At 39.4% G+C, this 25,009-nt stretch overlaps 1 protein-coding gene across 1 annotated transcript in view; it reads left to right on the plus strand.

Moving 5' to 3' along the window:
- Positions 1–25,009, plus strand: part of LY86 (lymphocyte antigen 86) — a 669,137-nt gene that overhangs the window by 149,201 nt on the left and 494,927 nt on the right. The window contains exon 3 of the mRNA XM_044064862.1: positions 17,772–17,912. Within this exon, the coding sequence (XP_043920797.1) occupies positions 17,772–17,912 (141 nt within the window). The remainder of the gene's footprint in view (positions 1–17,771; positions 17,913–25,009) is intronic.

The following is a 25,009-nucleotide window of genomic DNA, read 5'->3' on the forward strand; positions in this document are numbered from 1 at the left end:
CTGTGTGCCATAATTAACTCCTCAGCTGGGTGGGAGGTTGGCATAATGGTTATGGTGTTTACCTTACAAACACAAGGTACAGGGTTCAATTCTCACATGGGGTAATTGGCTAGGCTTAAAATGGCCCAAAAGGGCAGTTAGCTTAGTACAAACCTATGACCTATGACCCTATGACAAGCATCCTCCAAAAGGGTCTCACAAAGATGGATAACTGGTGCCTAAGCCATGGCCTACAGCTACCTTCCATTAGATGCATAGTCATCCCCTTTGGTAATAACAACGTGCCCACACATTACCACATAGGTGATGATACATCACGTACGGTGGGTGTGATTTGTGATTTGGGGACATGAATAGTTAGTACTCTCGCCTTTGACAATCACGTTGCCAATGTTGTTGGACACACCTTCTATATAGCCCACCTTATCCCATAGGGTTTCACATCTAGATCAAGTGGGGTCATTGTGCCCCTATACTCATCAGGCCCATGCTTGGATACAATGCTCCATTTCGGATGTACCTTACCCAACATCTGCAGCAACTGTAATATCCACAAAAGTACCTAACCAAGTAGATCTAGGGCCTCACACAGATGGTATGCGCAGTTTGACTATGGTGACCCCAGCTCTCCTCAGTCGCTTACTGCCGACTCGCATGCGATCTGTGCCTGTTGTTTAAAGCCATGTCCATCACAGCATTAATGTACAGGCTCCACCTCAGGATATCAAAGTCCCTTACAGCTACACGCTCCAGGGATGGGAACATCTGCACTGATATTAATAGGACATGCTGGAGGGGTGGATTCCCATCCCAGACGCTCCACTCACTCTGGAAAGAGATCCCAGTCCCACATACGCAGAGACCCCCACTGACCACCTACAGGTGACATTTTGACAAGTGGATGGGTGATCGTATATTTAGCCCAGGGATATGTTCTGGGTCCCTGCTAGACAGAGGCACAATAAAATGAACATATGTGGGATATCTTGTGTGACCTACTATTCACAGGCACAGTCTACTAATCTAGCAGGGTTGTGAAAGCCAAACACACTCTGGCTAGGCTTATACATGCCCTAGGGCAGATAGCCTAGTATCAACCTCTGAACCTATGATAATGGTCGGGATGAACATTGTTCATTGATGGTACTGCTTGCAGGTTTTGTTTCTTCTTTGCTTTCCCACTTTCTATGAACAACCTAAGTATCTGCATAACATAGTTGATTATGACAGGGTTCCACTATATTATATATGTGTCTGTTGTCATATAACTGTGTGCACAAGGCAGACTGGTGAATAGTGCGAGGTTCCTGGGTTAACACATGCAACTGACGGATATGTGTGGCCCACTGCTGTACTCAGACATGCCCTAAGTGTGTGAGCATGCCCAGTTCAGCCTTTCAGTGTTTTGTTGCCTGACATTTGTCTCATTTATTCAAGTGTGTGAGCATGCCCAGTGTGACCTTGCAGTATGTTGCTGTCTGAGGTCCACTACATTTGTTGATGTGTGTGAACATTACCAATATTAACATTTATACTAGATGTGTGTTGAATATCAGGTTCTATTCTTACTGCAGGCCTCACCTTTGTGTCTTAACTCGACAGGGATTATGCTATGCCTGCAAGGTTTCCATGAGATACTTTGCATAGACTTACCAACATTTCTTCATACAAGCTGACCACTGTCATGGTTTAGTGGTTCTGTACTATGACTATGATGCACAGTATCCTGGGTTGGAGGACTGTCACTGCTTCATATTTTCATACTGGGCAGAACAGGCTGCTTCAGGAGCAGTGAAGCAAATATGACCATGTTTACCTGCTTTTGCTGAACTATGCCCAAATTTGACCAAACTTGCACAACATTGCTCTCTGTTAACCAACATTGCTGAACAGTGCCCAATATTGCTCAACATTGCCTGAAGTTGTGCTACTTAGTGTGTGCAATTTTGTTTACATATACTAAATAGTGGTGAGAGCTGTTTGGCACTGCTTTATATTGCTTAACACATGGCAATCATGCCTCAGGTGGTGCTGCAGGGCTGCCTATGTCGGATGCACATTTTACACTCCCTATACATGTTTGTTAACAGGTAGTGTCAAGTTAGGCATCCCTTTTACTATATGTGTGAGTCAGAGAGAGGTATAATTTCCAGGTTTCCTACTGAGCCAGTGTATATGCTATGCATTGCCTCTTTGCCAAGGCCAAAGCATACTGGGCATGCCTCCTTCTGCCTACTGGGGCAGGCTCAGGTTGTTCCTCCTCCAAGTCATGCTCTGCCTGTGATGGCCTTGGCAATGGTGGGGGGCTGTTTGGCCCGGCCCTATGCTGGTCTTGCTGCAGCTGTTTTTGCAGGATCATATTATGTAGCATAGCACATACCATGACTATTTGGGTACATGTAGTTGGTGAGTACTGCAAGGCTCCACCAGATGTGTCCAGGCACCGGAACCATGACTTGAGCAGCCCAAACACACGCTCGATTACATTTTGTGTTTGTGCGTGTGCCTCATTATGGTGTTCCTGTTCAGGTGTGTGTGCATTTCTGATGGGTGTCATCAGCCACGACTCAAGTGCATATCCAGCATCCCCCAATATGTGACCATGAGGGATGTCCCCATTGGCAGATGTCTGGTACAGCTGTGTCAGATACCAGATATGGGAGTCATGGTAGCTTCCAGAGCAGCCAGCACACACATTCATTATTATGCCCTGGGCATCACACATGACCTGGCAGTTGATGGAGGGGTAACCCTTGCGGTTATAGTAGACCCTACCCTGCTCACCAGCTGGTGCTTTGATGCGAATGTGTGTGCAGTCTATTGCACCCACTACCTCAGGGTATTCCACTATTTGCTGGAAGAGACGCATATTGCTGGCCAATACCGCATGGGAATTGGGGAAATATACATGATTACCGACATGTGCTGACATGGCATTCAGTAACTGGTGCAGTACCCTGGATGCTGATGCCTGTGAAATCCCCATCATATCGCCAGTTGGTCTCTGGAAGGTACCTGTTGCTAGTATTCTTTGGCCAACACATACCTAGGTTTCCACTGGGATGGGTTCCCCTCTGTTGGTTCTGTGTGTGAGGTGTGGCCTGCACAGCTCAACAATTTGCTGCATGAGGTCTCTGTCCACTCTATAGCGCTCCACTATCTCCAGCTCATGTAGCCCCTGGTAGGTTACCCTGGGCCTGTACACTCTTCTCCGTCTCCTCACTGTGGGTTGCTCAGCAGCATTCACATTGTCACCACCCTCAGCATGTTGCATATGTCATCTTATAACAGCAATGGCAGCCCCTAACATTTCTTTGTCTCAGTAAAGCTTTTTCAATTTTCACTTCTATTAGCTTACTGCAGTGTTGCAGTGTCTATGAGAAAAACATAGTGCAAAGTTGTTTGCTGAGTTTTAGGTGCTGGGCTGGGCTAGTGTACTGCCTGTGTAATTGCCTGATTCTGATTGTTTTCACCTGCTAGCTCTGCTAGTCCTCCCTGTTTAACTTCCTACTATTTGTTGTGCTTCCTTTTCCCTTTCTGTTTCCTCAGGGGGCAGCACCGTGCAAACAAGCGCTGACACACGCACATCAGCTCACACGCGCGCACACATGCTTACACGGGCTACAACTTGCTTATTCTTGCTAACACGCGTGTATACAGGTGCAAACGCACTTACATGGGTTTCAACATCCTTACATTTGCTTACTCCGGCTTAAACGTGCGCACACAGGCGCACACATGCGCACACAGGCTTACTCAGTTTTACAGGCGCTCACACGCGCGCATACACATTGCAGGCATTTCTACAAGAAACTTCACGGCATACACCTTCAATTTCTTGCCTTTAGCTAGGGTACCTGTTGACACACCTCTTCCATTGATTAGTATCTGACAGCAGACACATGCCACTCTACTCCAATGAGCTTCACTTCTTCCAGACATACCCCCCCTTATTATGTCACCTATCTTCTACTCTGTTACAACCCTTATCCTACTCCTACACTCCACTGACTGTGCTGTTTTGCTATGTGAACTTGGGATTCACTATTCTTACCCTCATTTGCATAGGATTGCCTACTAATGCTTGGTTACATCTCTTAGACTGAGCTTCCTCCCTTAGCAACCTCTACTTGGTAGCCATGTTGTCTTTGGACTGCCATTCCCTTGCATTGTATATTAGGGATTACTGTAAAATCCACATTTGTGGACTTTAATTATTGGTTTTCTGGTTTTTAGAGCGTTATGCTTAAACATCTGCGATCGGGATAAAAAAAAATATTTTATTTTAATTTTGCATTGGTGGACATTCCCAATGGCCATATTTTTGGCCATTGGCATGCTTCATCGACTGGATGCATCCTTTTTTGGGAGCTGTCACGGCTCCGTTTTGCTATTTGCAGAACCGTACTCTGTTGTCAACTGAGCACATTTCTGCAAATAACAACTACTCTTACTCGGACAGGTTAGGGTTTCCTGAATCGCAAATTTACCTCATTTGCATACCTTTCAGCAGCAAATGAGGTAATTTGCATAACCTAGCCCTGTCCGTGTAAGAGGAGTTTTAGGAGCTCTCTTGCACGCCCCTGCCGGCTGTTCCTGGATCACTCGGCAGACATGCTGGCTGCATGGAATCTTATTCTACTCTTAGACTCCGTGCAAGCCTTCGTGAATCCAGCCCACAGCCTATATATCAGAGCCATCTCGGTGCAATTTTGTGAAAAACAGGATCCACCTCATGAAGGAACTCACCAAGACCTGAGGATGAATTCAGCTCCAGCAATACTACTCTCCTTTGCTTGCTGGTTTATAATCTTTCCTTTCAGAGTGGTTTTGAAAGATTTGTATGTTTATATGTTCCACTAAAATGCCCTTCTTAAAGTTGAAGAGTTACTATAGAGACAAATCATAACCCTCCATTTAGGTGATGCAAATGTTGAGTAAGACAAGTCTCATACCTTAATGATAATGTTTGCTTTTGCAAAGCTAATTGGCAAATTAACCAGAAAAAATTAACCAAATGGAAAAAAAATCAGCATTAGATTGGTCCCACTGATGCATACCTTACAATATAACAGCCATTGCCACTATGGGAGATACAGTTATAGATATCTCCCTAAATTCAGGTATATGGAAAGCTGGCAGAGTTTCTAGAGACCCTTGCATTATATAGATTGTGTGTGCGCAATGGGGCAGTGTATGAATATACATTGTAGTTAATAGTCCACTGCCTATATTTTAGATTGAAAAAAAATGTTTTGTTTCTACACATATGTATATGTATCTTTTCTCTCTAATATTGTCTAAGCTTCTCACATGTTAATCTTGATACATGCAACCTATATGTACTTGCATATTCATGTCATTTTTGTTTCCTCTTAGGTAGTGTACATCTACTTTTATGAGTCTCTATGTCTAATTAATTTTTAAATATGTCTTATACTTACTTATTTGTATCAATTTATATAATGCTGTAGTGGAGCTTTTCTCCCCGGGCCTCTACTGAAAATGGACATATATCCAGTGAGACTAACCCGGTCAACAAATGTAAAATAAATAAATAAAATAAAGATTGTAGGCACCAGTGACTTGTGGTATTTCAAGTAGCCTGAATAGTATTTCATGACCTAAAGTGCTGTTAGTTGGCATGGTTTAGTTTAGTTGTTGCCCTCTGTGTTTATATTTTCCCACTTTGTCTTACTCATGTTTATTCACTCAGTTCTACTCCATTAATCTAATTATCTACAATTTGTGACTATAATACAATAGTTGCTCTTTATTTTCTAGTTTTATGTTGTACTTTTAGCCATTGTTAGCAACAGTGTTTTGACCTTTAACTACGTCTGTATTTACCATTACTGTTAGAGCAATGTTCTGTATTCATTGTAGCACTGATATTTCTCTATTTGCTGTGCTGTTTTGCTGCTTATAATGCATTTACTATTATTCCATTTCTCACTTCCATATGTTCTCTACGCCTTAGTATAACAGTATGACCTCTACTCTTCTTTTAATCTAGTATAGTATTTAGCAGTTTCCCCTGTCTTTACCGACATACTATAGCTGTTCCCCTATCTCATCTTCTATTTCCCTAAACTGCATTTTTGCCCTCTTACAGGTCTGGATTGCTCTTACTGCTCCAGTTGCCCTACTTAGTTATAACCCCCCGGATGCTAATCCTTGCTGTCTACAATGAAGGAAACTTATTCTAGATATTGACCAGCTCCTATACTTCCAGAATGACTTACTATATCTCTTGATGTAGGTAGAAGCCACACCGTGCTTCCAGCTTTGTTTCATTGTTTTACTATATGCTTTTTGCAATATTTCTGTTTCATCGTCCAACTATAACCTGTCAACCTAAAGCAACATCAGACTTGTATTATGCCATTGTCTGGCACATTTCTACAATTGCCTATACACCTGGACATCACTGAATCCATTCCTGCATACCAAGAGTATGGCTCTTGCACTAGCTGACCAATTTCTCCATCTGTGTGACCTGCTTTGCTATTCTCCCAACCATTCCCCATCCAACCCAATCTTACTCTTACACGTTACTGATGCCTCTTCTTCCTTATTTAACTTTCTCACCCAGTGCCTCTCTGATTTTTTCAAAACCCACTTCTCCCCCTCCTCCTCCTCAGTACCATTAACTGCCTTTCACTTTTCAGTTGCACCACCTTTCCACTTAACCCCCCCCCACATCTTCCACATGTGAATCAGTGCTTGTCCTTAACACACTCTTCTTCTCCTCTGTTACAACTAACACTTCCTCTCTTGTGGTCTCCATATTGAGCTGCCACCTATAAATACCTAATAACGTTTTACTCCATGATCTCAGTTATATCCCACTGCCACCCACTTTCTGTCCTTTCTCTTCTCGACAGCCTTCTATTTCGACAACCTTGGACATCCACTTTAACCCTGTACCTTCCCATTTTTAAATTGCTAACCTGAATGCTTACAGCCTTAATAACACATTTCCACAACTGGAACATTTTCTTGACTAACATATTTCCACCATAATCATTATCACAGAGTCCTGATTTAAGGATGACTCTTTAATGCATCCCCTGCTATCACAAAACTACACTCTCCACACTGATAATTAACCTGACTTCTTACCAAGTGAAGGGGTTCTTATGCTATTTAATAACTCCATTTGTCCCCAATAATAAAAAATTCCCCCCAGCTCAAAAACCCTAGCTAAGTTAGCATTATCCTGTACCACAAAAATACTACTCACGACTGTTTATATATCCCACTTTCCTCTCTAATCATGTTTGAAAACATTCACAACTCTATTATTACTAATTCCAGGCATTACAGACTAATTACATTGAGTAACATTAACCTTTCTTTCTCTGGGCCAAAATACCTTTCACTTAAGAGAATAGTCCGCCATCATAAACTTATACAGATAGTCTAAGGAGACACCAGATTATAGCCTCTCACCAACAAACTTGCCCTATAAAACCACATACTCGCTAACTTTCTAGATAATAGTTAATACCCAACAGTTTATCTGACCTCAACCCCATAAGTAATTCTCTTCTCTGAAAAAACATAAAATTACCCCCCAAGTACATTACTATGTTGTCATCTTAACCCCTGCTTTTATCCCAACCCTCCCTCATTAAACTGGACTCCTTTGTACTCATCCATGGATCCCAATGATGCTCTCTCTGCTTTCCTCAGTGTCCAACTTCCCATTCAAAATCGACTCTAACCAAACAAAACTCAGAGACTAAAATATACCAAGGCCCCTTAGTTCACTCATGATCTAGCAAGGCAGATCAAAAATAAGGACAACGCTTGGAGGGACTGGAAAAGTAACCCTAACAGTCATGATAAATATGATACATTCACTTCCCTGCACAACTCTCTTAGGGTACTAAACAATAGAGCTAAAACAAATTACTGAAGAGCTCAGCTACTACTTACTTTAGCAAATCCAAGCAGTTCTGGAACTCTGTTAAAATGTTATCCTCCATTAAAATATTTCACAGCTCAAGATCCACCTTGCAATTCCTACTGACACTCTAAAGGCCTTCCATAACAATATGTTCAACCTACCTAGCCCCCTTTCAGCTACATACATAGGTCTGTACACCTCCCTTAGCACAGGGGGTCTATATTATAACATCAAAGTCTTACAACTTCAAATGTTATAATATTGACCCATAGTCAGCGAACGCTTGGAAATAGCGAAGCTGCAGAACACTGAATACTTTCCTAGGGAAAGTATTTGGTGGGCCATTTCTGCAGCTTCACTATTTCCTCAACTGTGGAGCGAAGGTTGCGGACCGGGTTAAGGTAAGTGTGTGAACGAAGGTGAGTGTGTGATAGGGACCTTAGGGTTAGGGAGCGGGTAAGGTGAGTGTGCGACAGTGACTTTAGGGTTAGGGAGCAGGTAAGGTGAGTGTGCAATAGGGACTTTAGGGTTAGGGAGTGGGTAAGGTGAGTGTGCAATCGGGACCTTAGGGTTAGGAAGCAGGTAAGGTGAGTGTGTGATAGGGATTTTAGGGTTAGGGTGCGGGTAAGGTGAGTGTGGAATAGTTAGGGACCTTAGGGATAGGAAGCAGGTAAGCTGAGTGTGCGTTAGTTAGGGCCCTTAGGGTTAGGGTTGGGTTAAGGTAAGTGGATAGCTAGTAGTGTATGTATGGTTTATTGTAGGGTTCTGTGAAGTGTGTATGTGTGGATTAAGTATTTTGGTGTGCTTGTGCTGTGTGTGTCTATTCTTGGAGCAGCAAATTTTTTCCCTTGGAAAAAATTTGCTGTTCTGAGCATTCGAGTATATCATATTTTGAGATTCCAAGGTCAAGCTTATGGTGTTCGACATTTTGGAATTTCGATAATGTGATATAGACCCAGCACAGGAGCCCTTATATACTTTCTCGGACTATCCTAAGTTTTCTTTCAATCCATAATTAGAAAGAAAATTAAGGACTTCATTGACAATCTCCCAGATCACTGCAACCATAAGCTTTATTCCATTCATCCTCAAATTTTAAAAATGGGCTCCCAAACTCTTGACACCCCTCTTTACTCATATATTCAGTTTTTCACTAACTATAAAAACCTTTCCAACTCTACAAAAACATGTTATCATTATACCTCTCCTCAGGTTGCCAACCCCAAAACAGCAGTTGATTGTCACCCTATAGCCAGCCTTAACACCTTAGCCAAACTACTTGAAACTCTAACTTACAAAAAAAAAATTGCAGTATCTCAACAAATATGACATCCTTATCAACAGACATCATGGGTTTAGAACTAGATACAGTACTATTACTACAATCCTGTCATTAAATAGGCATATGCATTCTAATATGGAAGGTGGTAGGCTTACTGTTGCTATCTTTGTGGACCTTAAAAAAATTAAATAATCTGGCTTTTTAGAAGAAGTCTGCTTGAGGTTCTCTAGTTACCTTAGCTACATGTAGCTCTCTATTCTATCCAGATCCTCAACTCTCCTAAATGGCTACACATCTTTTGGTGTACCACAAGGGGTTCTCTTTTGACTCACTTCTCTTTTCCCTGTTTACTAAGTCCCTCCCCTTAACAATATCAACTGGCTATTTTATGATAAAGATATTGTCATCACCAGGACAGTCCCCCCCACCATGAAATTAATGATTCACTGCAAAGTGACTTCAACCACATATGGAATATACATATCTCTTACAAAGTAATCCTGAACACTAAAAAGTGGCAGCTGTGCTGTTTGGTACATAGTAAAGATTCTACCAGAAACTTGCTGCAACTATTACTGAGCCTTTCAGACACCCTGTACATGCTGTTACTTAGCAAAAATGCTGAGGTCATATCCTTAACCCCTTCCACATCCCAGCTTTGCCCATATTGAAGTTTAATCTCAAAAAGCACTTCTACACATTAGTCACTTACAACATTTTTTATCTGCTTACTGCTGAAGAAAGGTGAGGTGTTGCCATCAGTGTTCTTCCAAGATTTAAATATGCCCTACAGCTATTTCTTTCAACTCTGCTCAGAATCAAGTTAGTCTCCAAAAAACTAACAATCAACTTCTAAGTTTCATACAGCTCTGTCCTGAGCGCCATTACACCACTATCTCTAAAATCAGCTCTCTTCCTATTCACTCCAGAGGCTGCCTTCTGCTTAACTCTCAAAATGTTAAGTTCTTAAACAATCACTATTGCCCACCCTTTTTCAGACTTATCCAGTTTCAAAGCTCCATACTCACATTCAATACAACAATGACCGCATCCTATTGGACTACCCACCACTCATTCTCACTGCTTTGGAAAATTTCTTTTACAAACTATGTCCAACTTCCTGTAACTCAATCCCCATTGAGACATGCCTTCTCTCCTCTAGAATTTAAAACTTTCTTCAGGAGACATGTTAAACTATCCTCTCAATACAAATGCTGTAATACCCTTTGTGACACCTGTGCACTGGCCCAGCAGTCAAGGAGTCTCAGTCCTCACCACTAAACCAGTGAGGGGCATCCACACAGGGGAGGATAACAAATACACACACACAGTAAAGTACAATTTCCCTTAAGAGCACACAGAGATCACAGTCAGTCTGGAGCTGGCTTCTCCCTTTCTCTCCAGATCCCCAATAAGACTGGCACAACTATACAGTCCAGATCTCAGCCTAGTGAGCAAGCTAAAACCTCCAGCACCCTCTCTGTCCAACTAGTGCTTCGTGTCCTTGCCCAATTAGCTGACACACACACATTTTGAAATATGAATTATATACAAATGCACAGACACTCCAGGGGAGGGCTGGCACAGATTATCCAGCTGTGCCTCCTTTTACCCAGACTATACAGTAGCACCAGCTGCCACCACCCACCAATATCCGCTACTAATAAGGCCATTATCGAAGGGTGTTCAATTATTACTGTGCAATATTATTATCCAAATAGTAAGTGTAACTGAACAGCAAGGCTTATTGGAGTGACTTGGACAGTATCACTATATACATGCAATGTACTCTAGAGCTTAAATTAACTCTTCACAAACCAGCCACAGTTGAAAGCTTTAAAAATATGTAATAATAAATAATAAAAACACACAACAATACTTCTTACTACACAGTGCTAGTTAAGAGTTCAGAGATCACATAAAAATGCTTAAAACAATACAGTAGAAAAGTTCTGACATCAATACAGAAAGAAATAATCTAATCTTCCTATTTCCTAGCTATATCTAAGAGAAAACACAGTTCTAAAATAAACTTACATTTAGAGGATAGGCAGAGTGCTGGTGATGTTGGATGTTCTCAAGACAAATGCAAAATGCTCTGAGTCTCTCTGTCCTTAAATTGATAACAGAGTACCACTGACTCATTTCAGATTACATCATTATTTTCTGTTTCACGGGCTAACAGAAGCTCAGAGTGTAACAGCCCTTTTGATCTTGCACCTGGTCGGGAAGCTACAGCAATAAAAGAAATTGTAAATGCAAATTATAGCAACTAACTCTAGTCTCAAACAAAAGCAAGAATTCCTTCATCCAGACATCTTGGCTCCAGGTTTTGTGATCAAACAATTATACACTGCTTGACATATCAGCTTTCCTACAGCAGAATGCACTGTTGTTACATTTTTGCAGTTCCACATTTAACACCATTTTCTTCCATTTAGGCTGACAGCCTTCACATATCTTCAGACCCTTGTCTGTTGCATTCCTTCATTCCTTTGTACAACTTGTGCCTTCTTATTTCAACTAATCATTGCTTACAGAACTATTCACCACTCAAATATATTATCTCAAATGCTTCTACCTAGCCCTTCTGTCTACCTACCTATCTCTTGTAACCTGTTAACTCTTCTTTTTCCCTCTCCCTTAAAACATCTATCAACCTTTATTAATATACTTGTGCTTTTTTATTAACTTTACCTAAAGAAATTGCTTTCTGTAAATGCTCAACTATATTATTGTTCATCTGTATTCAAATTATTCAAACCAGTTAATAGTACTGTTATAGTTGTAATAACTGTCTCATCTGTAAGTCACCTTTTTGTATCTCTACTGAGCATCTATTTGTCTTTTTATGTTGTAAAACTGTTATTTGTCAATTGGGCTCAGGTCATACATGAAAATTGTCACCAAACCAATGTACCTACTTGGTTAACAAATGCAAAAAGTATTGCACCATGGTGGATAGTTTGGATAGTAGAAATGATATTTTAACGTTGCATGTATACACCATACAAAGCACATTACAGTAACAAAACAAGATATAGTTTAGTTGGAATCAGCTTTTGAAGTGTTTGTAAAACTGAGACCTGTAGATGAAAAAAGGCAGTGTTAATTGACTCTCTTCCAGAAGATTTCTCAATAAAAGAAGGAAGAAACTTGGGGGATCATAACCAAAACAAGCTGTAGAGTAGTAATAGAGGCTTAACTGTGGATTTACCTGTGGAGGTAAAGAACACTATCAACAAATTTACATGTAAAGTATCAGAAGGCTGCCTGTAATTTTACCTGTAGAGAATCAGAAACCTTCCAGTGGACTTACCTGTAGAGTATCAGAAGCCTACCTGAGGATTCACCTGTAGTGTATCAGAAGCCTACCTGTGGATTTATCTGTAGAGTATCAGATGCCTACCTATGCCTACCTACGGATTTCCCTGTAGAGTATCAGAAGCCTAGCTGTGGATTTACCTGTAGTATATCAGAAGCCTACGTATGGATTTAAATGTAGAGTATCAAACGCCTACATGTAGATTTACCTGTACTATATCAGAAGCCTACCTGTTGATTTACCTCTAGAGTATCAGAAGCCTATGTGTGGATTTACATGTAGAGTATCAGAAGCATGTGTGTGGATTTACCTGTAGGGTATCAGATGCCTATATGTGGATTTACCTGTAGAGCATCAGAAGCCTATATGTGGATTTACCTGTAGAGTATCAGAAGCCTATATGTGGATTTACCTGTAGCGTGTCAGAATGCCCTTAACAAGGATGCGCTAGTGATGAACAATTGAGAAGGAAAGAAACAGCAGTTTTCACAAAATTATTATCCAGTCTGAGTCTGCTTAGGCATGGGTGAATTTGATGTTGCCCCTACCATCTTCACCTCATATGTACATTAATGGTGTCAAGGGCTCTATACTGAAAATGACAGAGCAGAATGTTGTAATATAGCACTCTAGTGACTGTGAAATGAAGTAGAAAAATTCTAAACAACTGACACCAGGCTGCAGAAACTGAGACTTTGGTGTCAATTCAAATAGTACGATTGCCACAAATACTTTACTTAGTGAAGTTCCATAAACACAATACGTCTGGGAAATGGATGGCCTGTGAAGAAGCTTAATAGACTCAATGAGTGTGTTAAAGGAAAAAAAGTGTGACCTTAAGGAAAGCTGAAATGTTGCTGCTGTTTCTAGTTTATCTGTATGTGCTTTTGCATGCCATATGAATATATCTAATTTATGCAGATATTGCTGCCTAAATATATAAATAAATACCTAAATTATAAGTAAATGTATTTTTGTAGAGGAAGGGAATGTTACATAGGTTTATAGGACGATACTAGGCTATTGGTCTAGCAAAGAATTTCACCCATGTTCCCACAAAGTCAACACCTGTTTTCCTTGTCCAGCAGGGACACAGATGGGATCCCAGGGGTATATTTTCTGTTTCCCATCCAGTAGTCCAGGTTCCACTTAAAGAGGGCTACTGAAGTACTGTGCTTTACATGGAGAGGAAGTATATTCCACAGATGTGGGAGTCATTGGGACACAAATCTATCCAGCCAACAAGTTCTATTAATGTCACAGACCAGGTTAAGACCTTGCATGCAGGTTGTGTGAGTGGAGTTTGACTTACGGATATGCAGCAACTCCATCAAGGCTGAGTCTGAGACTGCCTTGTATGCCAGACACAGGTCACCACTGAGCAGTCTGTACAAGACTAAGTAGAGGGACAGGACTTTTAGCCTATCTGCATAGGATAGGTGTTGAGATCCTGGATTTTCCCGGTCAGGAACCTCTGTGGCCTCTCCAATTGCTGCATGTGCTTGGCAAGGTACACGGTGAAGGGGACATTGTACTCGATATTGGGTCTGATAAGGGAGAAGTACAGGGATGTTCCTGGATGAAATACCCTTACTTATGAGGTGGGCCATGTAGAAAACCTTCCGTACAATGGAGGCAACATGGTAGTCAAAAGTCAGGTTGCTATCAACCTGGGTGCACAAGTCCCTCACGACTGATTGTGTGCTTAGTACATTGTTATGAATGTGATAATTAGTGGGGACACCATTTTCCGCAAAGAGGATAATGATGCATTTTTTGGCATTCAATTTGAGGCCGTGCTTCTGGCACCAATCATTAGTTTGGTTAAGGCCCTCTTGGAAGATGTTCACATCACTAGGGGAATTTATTATAGTAAATAATAGTATATAATAATAGTAATTTATTATATAAATTTGAGACCAAGAATTATTTTTAGGAAAGGTAACAACCTAAAAAATATATTGGAAGCTCAAAACCATAAGAACACACACAGACTGACAGGCATGACTAATTGTGGCTGTTGTAGTATGTGTAGATATATTAACACAGGTTATACATTTAATATAAATGGTAGGAAATTTTACATGAAGCATAACCTAAACTGTAACTCAAAAATGGTGATTTATGTTGCCCTATGTTCCCTTTGTAAAGCATTCTACATAGGGAAAACTGAGCGAAGGCTTAGAGATCGAATATACGAACATATTTATGCCATGAATACTAACAAAAGTGACAATGCTCTAGCTAGACACAAGTCAATGTACCCAGGCCATAACTTTACTTTTAAAGCTATCGACCAAATCCAACATAACATTCGGGGTGGGCCTTTTAACTTGTTACTTGAGGAGGGCGAACTTTCATGGCAAATAAGATCTAATGCCTTTTGTGAACCCGGGTTAAATGACCACTGTAATATTATATGTCTTTTAAAATTAATGAGTCTAAAAAGATAGTGTATAATACTGGAGGCATTGCTTCATTATCCACTGTTTATAGCTGTGAAATGTATTATTTACACTTTTTTATTTAGTGTCAAGAAATTTGTTATAACAACGAACATAGACATATGGCTTATGTCATTATATTATTTTATTATTTTCCATATACATACACGTTTTACTTGTTATACATGCAAAAGTAGGTTTTTTGGTGACATTTTTTTAAAAAGTTAATGCAAAAGTTTTTTCAGACATATTAAGAATGTTGTAATATATTTTTAATACTTTTAGTACTTTTAGAAATTGTTGACATCTATACATGAAAGTATTTGATTAGTCAAAATTTGACCATATGATGGTTCTGCTTTTTATTTAAATGGTCTTGTGAATGTAATGTGAAATCTGAAGAAGTTGCCTTAATCAAGGCGATGAAAAGTGCATTATTTAACCTGTTTTATTTGTTTAATTAAACCTGGTTTATTCATTTATATGCTTTTTACTTGCGTTGAATTGGTGTGCCGGGAGACCTTTGTTGAATTTATTATAGTGCCCAGCTTGCAATCATCTGCAAACTTGGTCAGTCACAGACCACTGGTTTTGGCCTGCACCTCAGAAAAGTATATCCCAAACAGTAGAGTCCCCAAGACCTATTCTAGGGGTATGCCACTTTTTACGGGTGTATTACCAGAGGTGGCTTCCCCTATTTTGACTGAGTAGGTTCTATCAGTGAGCCCGTTAGCTACCCATCTGGTAACGTATGGGTTGATGCCTAGCTGTGAGAGTTTATCTATTATGCCTAAGTGGGGAATAGTGTTCAAGGCTTTGGCTAGGCCAAGGTAGGTGGTGTGCACTATCTTTCCCTCATCCATGGCTTTGATGACTGTTTTGAAGAAGGCAACCAAGTTTAAAAGGCATGATCTCCCTTTGACAAAACCAAACTGTGTGGGATTAAGCATTTGGAAGTTGTGAATGTCCTTGTGTATAAGGTCCATGATAATGCACTCCATGGCCTTGCAGATCAGGCTAGTTAGGCTGATGGGACTATAATTGCCTGGGTCAGTGGACACTCCAACATTGTGCAGAGGGATGACAGCGGCTGTCCTCCATTCTGCTGGGATGAAGCCCGTGCACAGGCTTTGGTTGAATAGGGTGCCTAGTTGTGCTGAGAGCTCTTTCCTGAGTTCATGTAGGACATAGCCAGGGATGTTGTTGGGTCCCATGGAGGCTGTATTTTTTGCCTTTGAGAGGGCATTAATAACCTGCTCCCTGGTGATGAGAGCAGGAGGAGGCAGGTGCTGGGGATGTCCTGGTTTACTGATGGGTGGGACACGGGGGTGAAGTTTTCATTGAACTTGTCTACCAGCAGGTTGGCTATATCTATGGCATTTGTGAATGTGGTATTCTTGACCACCAATTCAGAGCAGATTTGGTAGTTACCTTTGAGACTGCGGGCATATGCAAAGAAAGCCTTGTCATTGCCCTTAGTGGATGTGGCCAATTTGGACTCAAAGTTAGCCTTAGAGGATTTCACATATAACACTGCATATAATAAATAGCCATTGTTGCTTAAAGTAAGAAGTTGGCCTTAACTTGGGAAGTATGCCATGTGACTCCTAAACACACCAATTTGTGATAGGAAAGTCTAGAATGTGGTGTGTGTTATCCCATTTCCTTATTACTGGCCAGTTCTGAACACAAATTTTGTGACTTACATAAAATGGTGGATGGTATTATATACTGTTATGGATATGGTCAAGATTTTCACCAGTTTATAAATATCTCTACAATCAAACAACATGGACAGAACCAACTGGCCTCATATGAAAGGCAATGTTATGGTAGGAAATAGTAACCAATGAAAGCTGATTCTAGAAAGGACAGCGTGCATTGAGACTTTATACACATAAGTGAATACCTTAGAAATCAAAACCTAGTTAAACCTGGTATAAGCAAAGTTACTGTGCAAGACAGTGCAGTTATGACTATGTCTGAGCTACTTACTACTCAATTCTGAAGTTACCAAGTAACAGAAGATCTAAACTGATATGAAACTTGTCCAGGAAAGTGGGTATGTGAGGACATGGCTGACCTGTTAAGGTGCATGTCACATACAAGGTGATGTACTGAGAACTGGCTCAGTTAAGAGGTATAAAGTAGAGCATGTGATAGAAATTCTGAAGACTCTGCCATCTGGATGTGAGAAAGAAGTTTATTTTGAATTTCTAAAGGATACACAGGTGTGGAAAAAAGGTCGCGATCAATGATGAAATGAATACAGTTCTAGAGTCATAACTAACTAACTGCATAGCATGTTGAGGATTTTTGTCTTTTTTTTTTTTTTTTTTTAATTATTTTGAACATCCAGTTGTCAACAAACAGTTTACAAGTAGACAGAAAAGAGGTGAAGAGAAAATGCATTTGTACAAAGGATTTTAGCCATTTGAACATTCTGGGGCAGACATGCAATAAATAGCTGTAGGGGGTTAGGCATGTGTCATGTAATAGAACACAATCAAAGATGAAGAACAACATGCCTCAAGGAAGAAATAAAATTAGACAGGTAAGATCGTACTCAAATATTTACAGAACTATGTAAGCGAAGATAGCCTACTAGAACATATATGGTAAGACTTGAAATATATATGATAAAGCTGCAACCAATGAATATAGTGTTTTCAGAAATGGCCCGGAATTTGATGTTTAACTAAAATGAAGCAAAATTAATGTTTGCATTTACTGTGGAGTAAAATTAGGCATGATTATATAACATTTTTTGTCATATTGGAAAATAATGTTTTTCTTTAATTGTAGGACAGGCAGTTCCTGAACTGTATTTTGATTTTGATCTCTATATGGTCACACAAAAAGCACAATTGAAACTGCTGTCATACAGCTACCCTCTCTGTGAGCCTTCTTATGAAAAGTTCACTTTTTGTGGAAGCAAAAAAGGAGGTAATACACATTTCATTTTGTTGAAATAATAGTCTTGATTTTCTAAATGTGTCATGCAAATGCGATTTCAAAATGTAATTATTACATGACATTTTCTAAAATTTTAAATGTCTAGAAAATTGTGACAGTTTTAGTGTTTATTTAAAATATTTAACAAATTTACATGAACAACAGTGCTAGGTGTGAAGTTACGCTGGAAGAGATCAATTAAGTAGAGGACAAGGAAGCAAAAGAAGCAATTTGTATAAAGTGGTTAACGATTAAGGAAGGAGTGTACAGATGTATCCTGAAATTATTTATTTATTTATATTGATAACTAGGTCAGTAAGCTTATCTCTGTGACTAATGTCTCATATCATTACAACCGTCTGGTACAATGTCTGCATCACTACATCCCTTCTCAGTCTCTGAGCCCCCTTTACCTCCCTTCCCTCAATCTTAAACAAAGCACACAAAAAACAAGGGAGTGGAGGGAGTGAGGGAGGGCTACTCCATCAGTGATCATTCGAACATCTGCTGTTATAGTAAGATTACTTACACAACTGTACTATGTTCTTCCTATTAGTCAGTGCTTAAGACGCCTTAGCTATATGGGTACAGTACCATAGATAATTATATTTGGGTGGAGGAAGGAGCAGGGTCCAGGAGCACCCTGATGAATGGTCCTAGCAAAGCTTGATCTTGATCTAGAAAAGGAATCAAGCTTTTAGTGCTTTGTAAAAGTATGTACAGAGGACCAAGTAGCAGCTTCAAGAATGCTGCTAGAATCCAGCTCTTTTCAAACAGCCATAGATGAAGCCAAGGCCCTGGTAGAGTGGCCTTTGACCCTCCATGGAATAGATTTGTCATGGTAATTACAACAAAAATTTATTAGCCATAGACAACCACTTGGAAATAGTTTGTTTAGACCTAAGTTGTTCTTTATTCTTACCTTCACAAGATATAAACAATTGACCCACGTACCTAAAAGATTTAGTTCTGTCAAGATAGTACCTGAGTTGTCTATGGACATCCAAGGTATGGAGTATCCTTTCTCCCTCATTTTTAAGTTCAAGAAACAAAACGGGGAGATGGATAGTTTGGCATACAGTAAACTCAGATGCTACTTTAGGCAAAAAAAGAATTATTCTCAAAGAAACCCTTTCCCTATGGTAAATAAGATAGGGCTGACTCACCATAAGAGCGTGCAACTCAAATGCCCTTCTTACAGAGGTCAGAGCAATCAGTAACCTGTTTTCCATGTCAATAACCTCAAGTCAGCCAGATTAGCTGGTTCAAATGGAGCAAGAGACAGCTTCTCTCAGAAAAATTAAGATCCCAAGGAAGGGTCATCAGTGTACTTGGAGGCCTCTTATTCAAAACCCCTTTCAAGAACATTTAGACAAGAAACTGCCTTAAAAGAGGTGTATTCATGCACAGACTTGCTGAAATGGCCAATAAATGAACCTTAATAGAATAAGGAAGGCCATAGGGTAGATTATGGTTATGTTGTTCACACCAAATAGAAAACCTTTTCAGCTTGCTGATATGTGATTTTCTAGTAGCAGGATTTCTTGCCTCCATTGGCACCTGCTTCACATCCTCAGAAAACTGGTGCCTAAAAGGAATTAAGACGCTACCCTCTAGGCAGTCAAATGAAGATGACTGACAATGGGGTGTACCAGACACCCCTGTTCTAGTGTGAGTAGATCCATTCTTTGACGAAGCTTTTGGTAATTACCCGTGGCCATTTCCAAAAGAAGGGAGAACCATGGTTGTCTGGGTGAAAAGGGAGTCAGCACAATGATCTTGGGGGATTCCTTCTGAATCTTCAGATTCACCATAGATATTAATGGAAAGAGAGGAAAGACATACAGGAATATTCCTGTTCAAAGAAAAGAAGAGGCAGTCCTGAAACAGAATTTTGTCAGTTGATTGTTCAAAGAGAAGGCAAAGAGGTCTAATTTAGGAATTCCCCAAAGGTGAATTAAATATGACAAGATTGTATCTGAAACAGATAATTTTGTGAAGAAAGGTCTTGAGATAAAGACAGTTAAATTAAACAGGGACAGTAGAGATTACGTTAATAATCAGGTTTATACTCACTTTAGGGAGTTTAAACATGTGAATGCTAGAACCAATTTGGAGAACAATATTAATACAGTGGACAACTTTAGACAGGATATTTACAATGCAAATGGACAGTTTGATGAACGTTTTGAGGATGACTTGTTGACAGAGACTGATACTTATCAGGAGAATTAAGTTTTTTTTTAGATCCCCACCCTATAAGGTGCTCAGAACGTATTCGCGAGCGCAATCAGTATTTACGTCTGCCACAACAAGGGAGGGAAAGAGGGCAGAGGTCTTACAACAACACGCGGAGGTGGTCCCAGGTAAACAACAGCCCACTATAGAGACCAAAGTACTTTTACATCAGCAGGTTGGAACACCATTGTTACTTTGTGATTTTAGGTTTCATTCGCCTTGTGATAGTATTGTACAGGATGCAGCCCCCCCCCCCCTTTTACAATCCTCTTCTTCTTTTTTGGATTTTGACATTTTTCAAACATTACAATTATGGCTTCAAAGGTTAAACATAAGTTCAGAAGGTGTTAACAATATTTTCAACACCGAGAGTATGAACATTAATGAGCCAAATGATAGTGGTTCGCTGGAGTTTATTCAAAATATTGACACTGGATTTGCATGCAATTTTGTTAGAGTTAACAATGTTTGTATTTATAATTTTACTGATTTGGATTTATCTGAAGATTATTTGTCCCTATTTAAGAAGGGGTTTACTTTTGTTCCTGTTTTCAAAAATGAAATAGCCAAAATTTTAGTCAACTTTAAAATGAATACAAGGCAAGTTAATTTAGAAATGCTTTTTCATAAGAACTCTAGATCTAGGATTGACAATGTGGTTGAACTTAAAAGGTCAAGTACTTTTTTTCCCCCTGCACACCAGTGTATGCACATTTTTGAGAACATGTGTGAAATACAACTTAGAAGGATGGTCAGGGGGTCAAATGGGCAACTGGATAACTTGACAACTGGTGAGAGATTTTGTCTTCATGAGCTAACATCTACTAACAATTACAGGGTTATGAAACCTGACAAAGGAGGAGGGGTGGTGATTATGAGTACTATGGACTACTCAAACAAACTGTACAGTCTTTTGAATGATACTACTACATATACTAGAGTCTCGAAGAACAAAATATATGGCTTATACTAAAATTGACTGGCTTTTGTATGAACGGTTAATGGAGGATGTTATTGATGGCAACGAACATCATTATTTGTTAGTTGATTCACCTGTGACTCCCTCCATTTTTGGAATACCAAAAATTCATAAAAACCAGAATGACCCACCCTTCCGTCTTATTGTATCAGCTAGGGGCTCAAAAACAGAAGCAATGGCTTCTTTTGTTGATTTTCATTGCAAAAACATCACTAAAAGTTTTCCACACATCCTGAGGGATTCTTGGCACTGTCCGGATGTGATTAGGCAGAACCAAATGGATGAGCCCTTTCTAGTGGTAACAATTGATGTTATTAATCTCTTTTCGGTTATTCCTCAGTTGCAAGGTTTAGAAAGGTTCAATAACTGTTTGAAGAAGTATGGTGAATTTCACACAGTTAAACATACTTTGTTATTATATCTCATGGAACTTATTTTGTCGAATAATTTTATTGGATTTGAGGGTGAGCTGTTTAGACAAGTTACAGGGGTAGCCATGGGTGCTAAGTGTGCACCGATCTATGCCAATTTGGTATTGGCTGAATGGGAGATGGAAAAGGTGTTCCTTTCAGAATTCATGCACCAGATCATGTTGTATTTACGTTACCTTGATGACATTTTGATCTTTTGGAAAGGGAGTACCGAGGATATCCACAAATTTGTTGATTTTCTTGATAGTACCACATTGTTCCTTAAATTTACACACAAACTCCATGGCGAAACTTGTAATTTTTTAGATATATTGTTATACAAAAACACAGATGGAGTTAATATTAGCTCTAGCATTTACCATAAAAAAACATATTCCAACAATTTTTTACATTTTCAGAGTTGTCACCCTCATTTCCAGAAGAGGAACATAGTAAAAGGACAAATGGTTAGACTCTCTAGATTGATTAGTGATGATGAACGGTTACAACTTGAGTTAACATAATTAATTGAAATGTTTATAGAGAAAGGATAACCCATGAGGTCTTAATTAAAACTAGAACTGAAATTGAGGCCAAAAGACACACTGTTTTAAACCCATTTTGATAGGGGGTTTAACAAGAGATGTCCATGATAGGAGCATTTCTGTTCTGTCTACTAATTTATCATATGTTAAATGAGCCATGATTTTGCCTTACAATGAACAATCAGGACAGATTATTAAAATTATTAAGGACACATGGTATAGCGTCCTGGATAAGGACACCATAAGTATTATTGGGAATAGCCCAAGCTTTACATACAGTAGGGGAAGGAACCTTAAAGAACTGATGGAAATAGAACACAACACTGGGACCTATAAGAGTTCCAAAATGAACAAATGTGGTTCATGTAGTGTGTGTAAGTTTGTTAATAATGGTCCATATGTAGTCGTTCAAAATTTCTACAAAACCATTAGATGTCCGGGGCATTGTAATTGCAATACCAGGATGGTGGTGTACATAGCGACGTGTTTTAGCTGTCCCACTTTTTATGTGGGTAAAACTATTAGAAAGTTGAGGCTTAGAATTTTGGAACACTTAAGGGACATCAGAAATAATAAAAAAAACAAGCAATGCTTTATATACACATAGTTTGTGTTGTCCCAATTTAAAAAAAAAATAAAAAAATTTTTTTTTTTTTTGTAGTTGATAGAATTTCAGATAATGACAGAGGGGGTGATGCTAAGATTTTATTGGAGGTGAGAGAGTGTATGTGGCAACTTAGGCTTGATGCATCCAAACCACCAGGTATTAATGATCACATCCCTTTGTCTAGCATTTTAAAATATAGATCTTTATGTATATAAATATTTATATTTTGGTATTAATGATTATATATGTTTGTGCATTTGTTTGTTTGTTTATTTTTATTTATTTATTTATTTTTATTTATTTTACATTTGTTGACCGGGCTAGTCTAACTGGATACATGTCCATTTTCAGTAGAGGCCCGGGGAGAAAAGCTCCAGACAAACATTATACACATTAAAAGATTAATAGTGGAGTTACATTAGCAATTGTAAACATTGAAAGCAAATCAGAGTATGGAGGGAAAAAAAAATAAATTGATCAAACCAAAGAAAAAAAATAGTAATAATGTGTTTTTTTTTTTTTTTTTTTTTTTTTTGAGGATGAAACTACTCTTAGTAAGATTAAGGGTAGTTAGTTAAAAAAGGTACAATATACTTGTAAACATTAAAATTATATGCAAACCTTTGTAAACAGGAGAGAAATATGAAGGTTGAAGAGGAAGTAGGTAGAAGAAAGGAAAAGTCAGAGAGCAATAAGAAAGGAGATCAGTAATCTACATTAGTGGGGTAAAGGGTGAAAGTGGACCCTAGGGAGTAGGAAGATAGAAGTGAAAGAGGAAGCAATTAGTCAGGGTTTGTGCAGGGGCACATCCAGTGAGATTTTAGGTGAAGTTTGAGTCTTAGTTTAAAGAGAGAAAGGGATGGTATTTGAGATAGGTCTGTTGGTAGGAGGTTCTAGCATTTGCCAACAGTGTTTGAGAAAATGCTGTCACCTGACAAGTTATTAGACTTCGTAGTACAAACAAGTAATCTAGTAGAGGAATGAAGTGAAGTTAGATTTGTGTACGGGGTGATAAGGTTAGTGAGAATAGGAGTATTTTTAGGTTGATAAAAGATTTTGTGAGCAATGATGAGTTGGGAAAATGTTAGTAAGTTAGGTAATTCAAGCCAGTTGAGTTGCTTAAGATTAAGACAATGGTGTGTCTTGTATGGGTTGCTGGTAGCAAACCTGGCGATATTGTTATAGGCATGAGAAATTTTTTGGAGGTTTGTTCTTTTTAGATTAGTATAAATAGATGAAGCATAGAGAAGTGTAGAGATTAAGTGAGAGTGGGCAATGGTGGTTCTGGCTTGAGGAGTAAGGAAAGGTTTGATTCTGTATAAGGAACCAATTTTTCTGTTCACTGCTTGTATGGTGTTGTTAATGTGAATATCATAGGAGAGGTTGTTGTCGATAGTCACTCCTAGCAGTTTGGTAGATTGTTCAGGTGTTATCAGGGTGCCTTTGCTAGATACAATAGAGAGATCAAGAGGTGGGGACCTATTGGTAGGTGGAAATAGTAGCAGCTTGGTTTTTTTGGCATTGAGAAGAAGGCAACGTTTTAGGAACCATTCTTCAACCATGTTAAATACCCTTTGGGTTATGTAGTGGAGGTCTGAGGTGGAGTTAGCAGAGCATATAAGTGTTGAATCGTCGGCATATTGAATACAGGTGGCCTCAGGGACTGCAATGTGAAGGTCGTTGATAAAGAGAGAAAAAAGAAGAGGTCCTAGAATTGAGCCCTGGGGGACTCCTATGGAGACTGGTAGAAGGGATGATAGTTTATTTTGCCAGACAACTGCTTGTTGCCTATTGATAAGGTAAGATTTGAACCATTGAATAGCTGGGGGGGTCGAGAGCCAGAAGTTCAAGGGTATTTATCAGTAGGGGATGGCTGACCATGTCAAAAGCCTTTGACAGGTCGATGAAGAGAGCAGAAGAGAGGGTGCTGTTATTACATTTTTTATTGATGGTATCAGTGAAGGATAGAAGGGCGGTGGTGGTGCTGTGAAATGGCCTAAAGCCATGTTGGCAAGTAGCCAAAATATTGTGTTTTATTAAGTGGTTAAGTAACTGATGGTGAATACATTTTTTCCATGACTTTAGCTAAGGGTGAAAGAAGAGCTATTGGTCTGTAGTTAGAATAGTCAGTGGATTTTCCACCTTTATGAAGTGGGATGATATGGGAGACCTTCCAAATATCAGGGATGATACCTTCATTAATGGTTCTATTTAGTAGGATGGATATGGAAAAGGCAATGGATTTTGCTGCTATTTTCAGATACTCAGCAGGTAGTTGGTCTGCTGAGGGGGAAGAAGGTTTAAGCTTT

Source organism: Protopterus annectens, chromosome 3.part0 (genome assembly GCF_019279795.1).
Source record: "Protopterus annectens isolate FY-2018-M chromosome 3.part0, PAN1.0, whole genome shotgun sequence".
Lineage (NCBI taxonomy): Eukaryota > Metazoa > Chordata > Ceratodontiformes > Protopteridae > Protopterus > Protopterus annectens.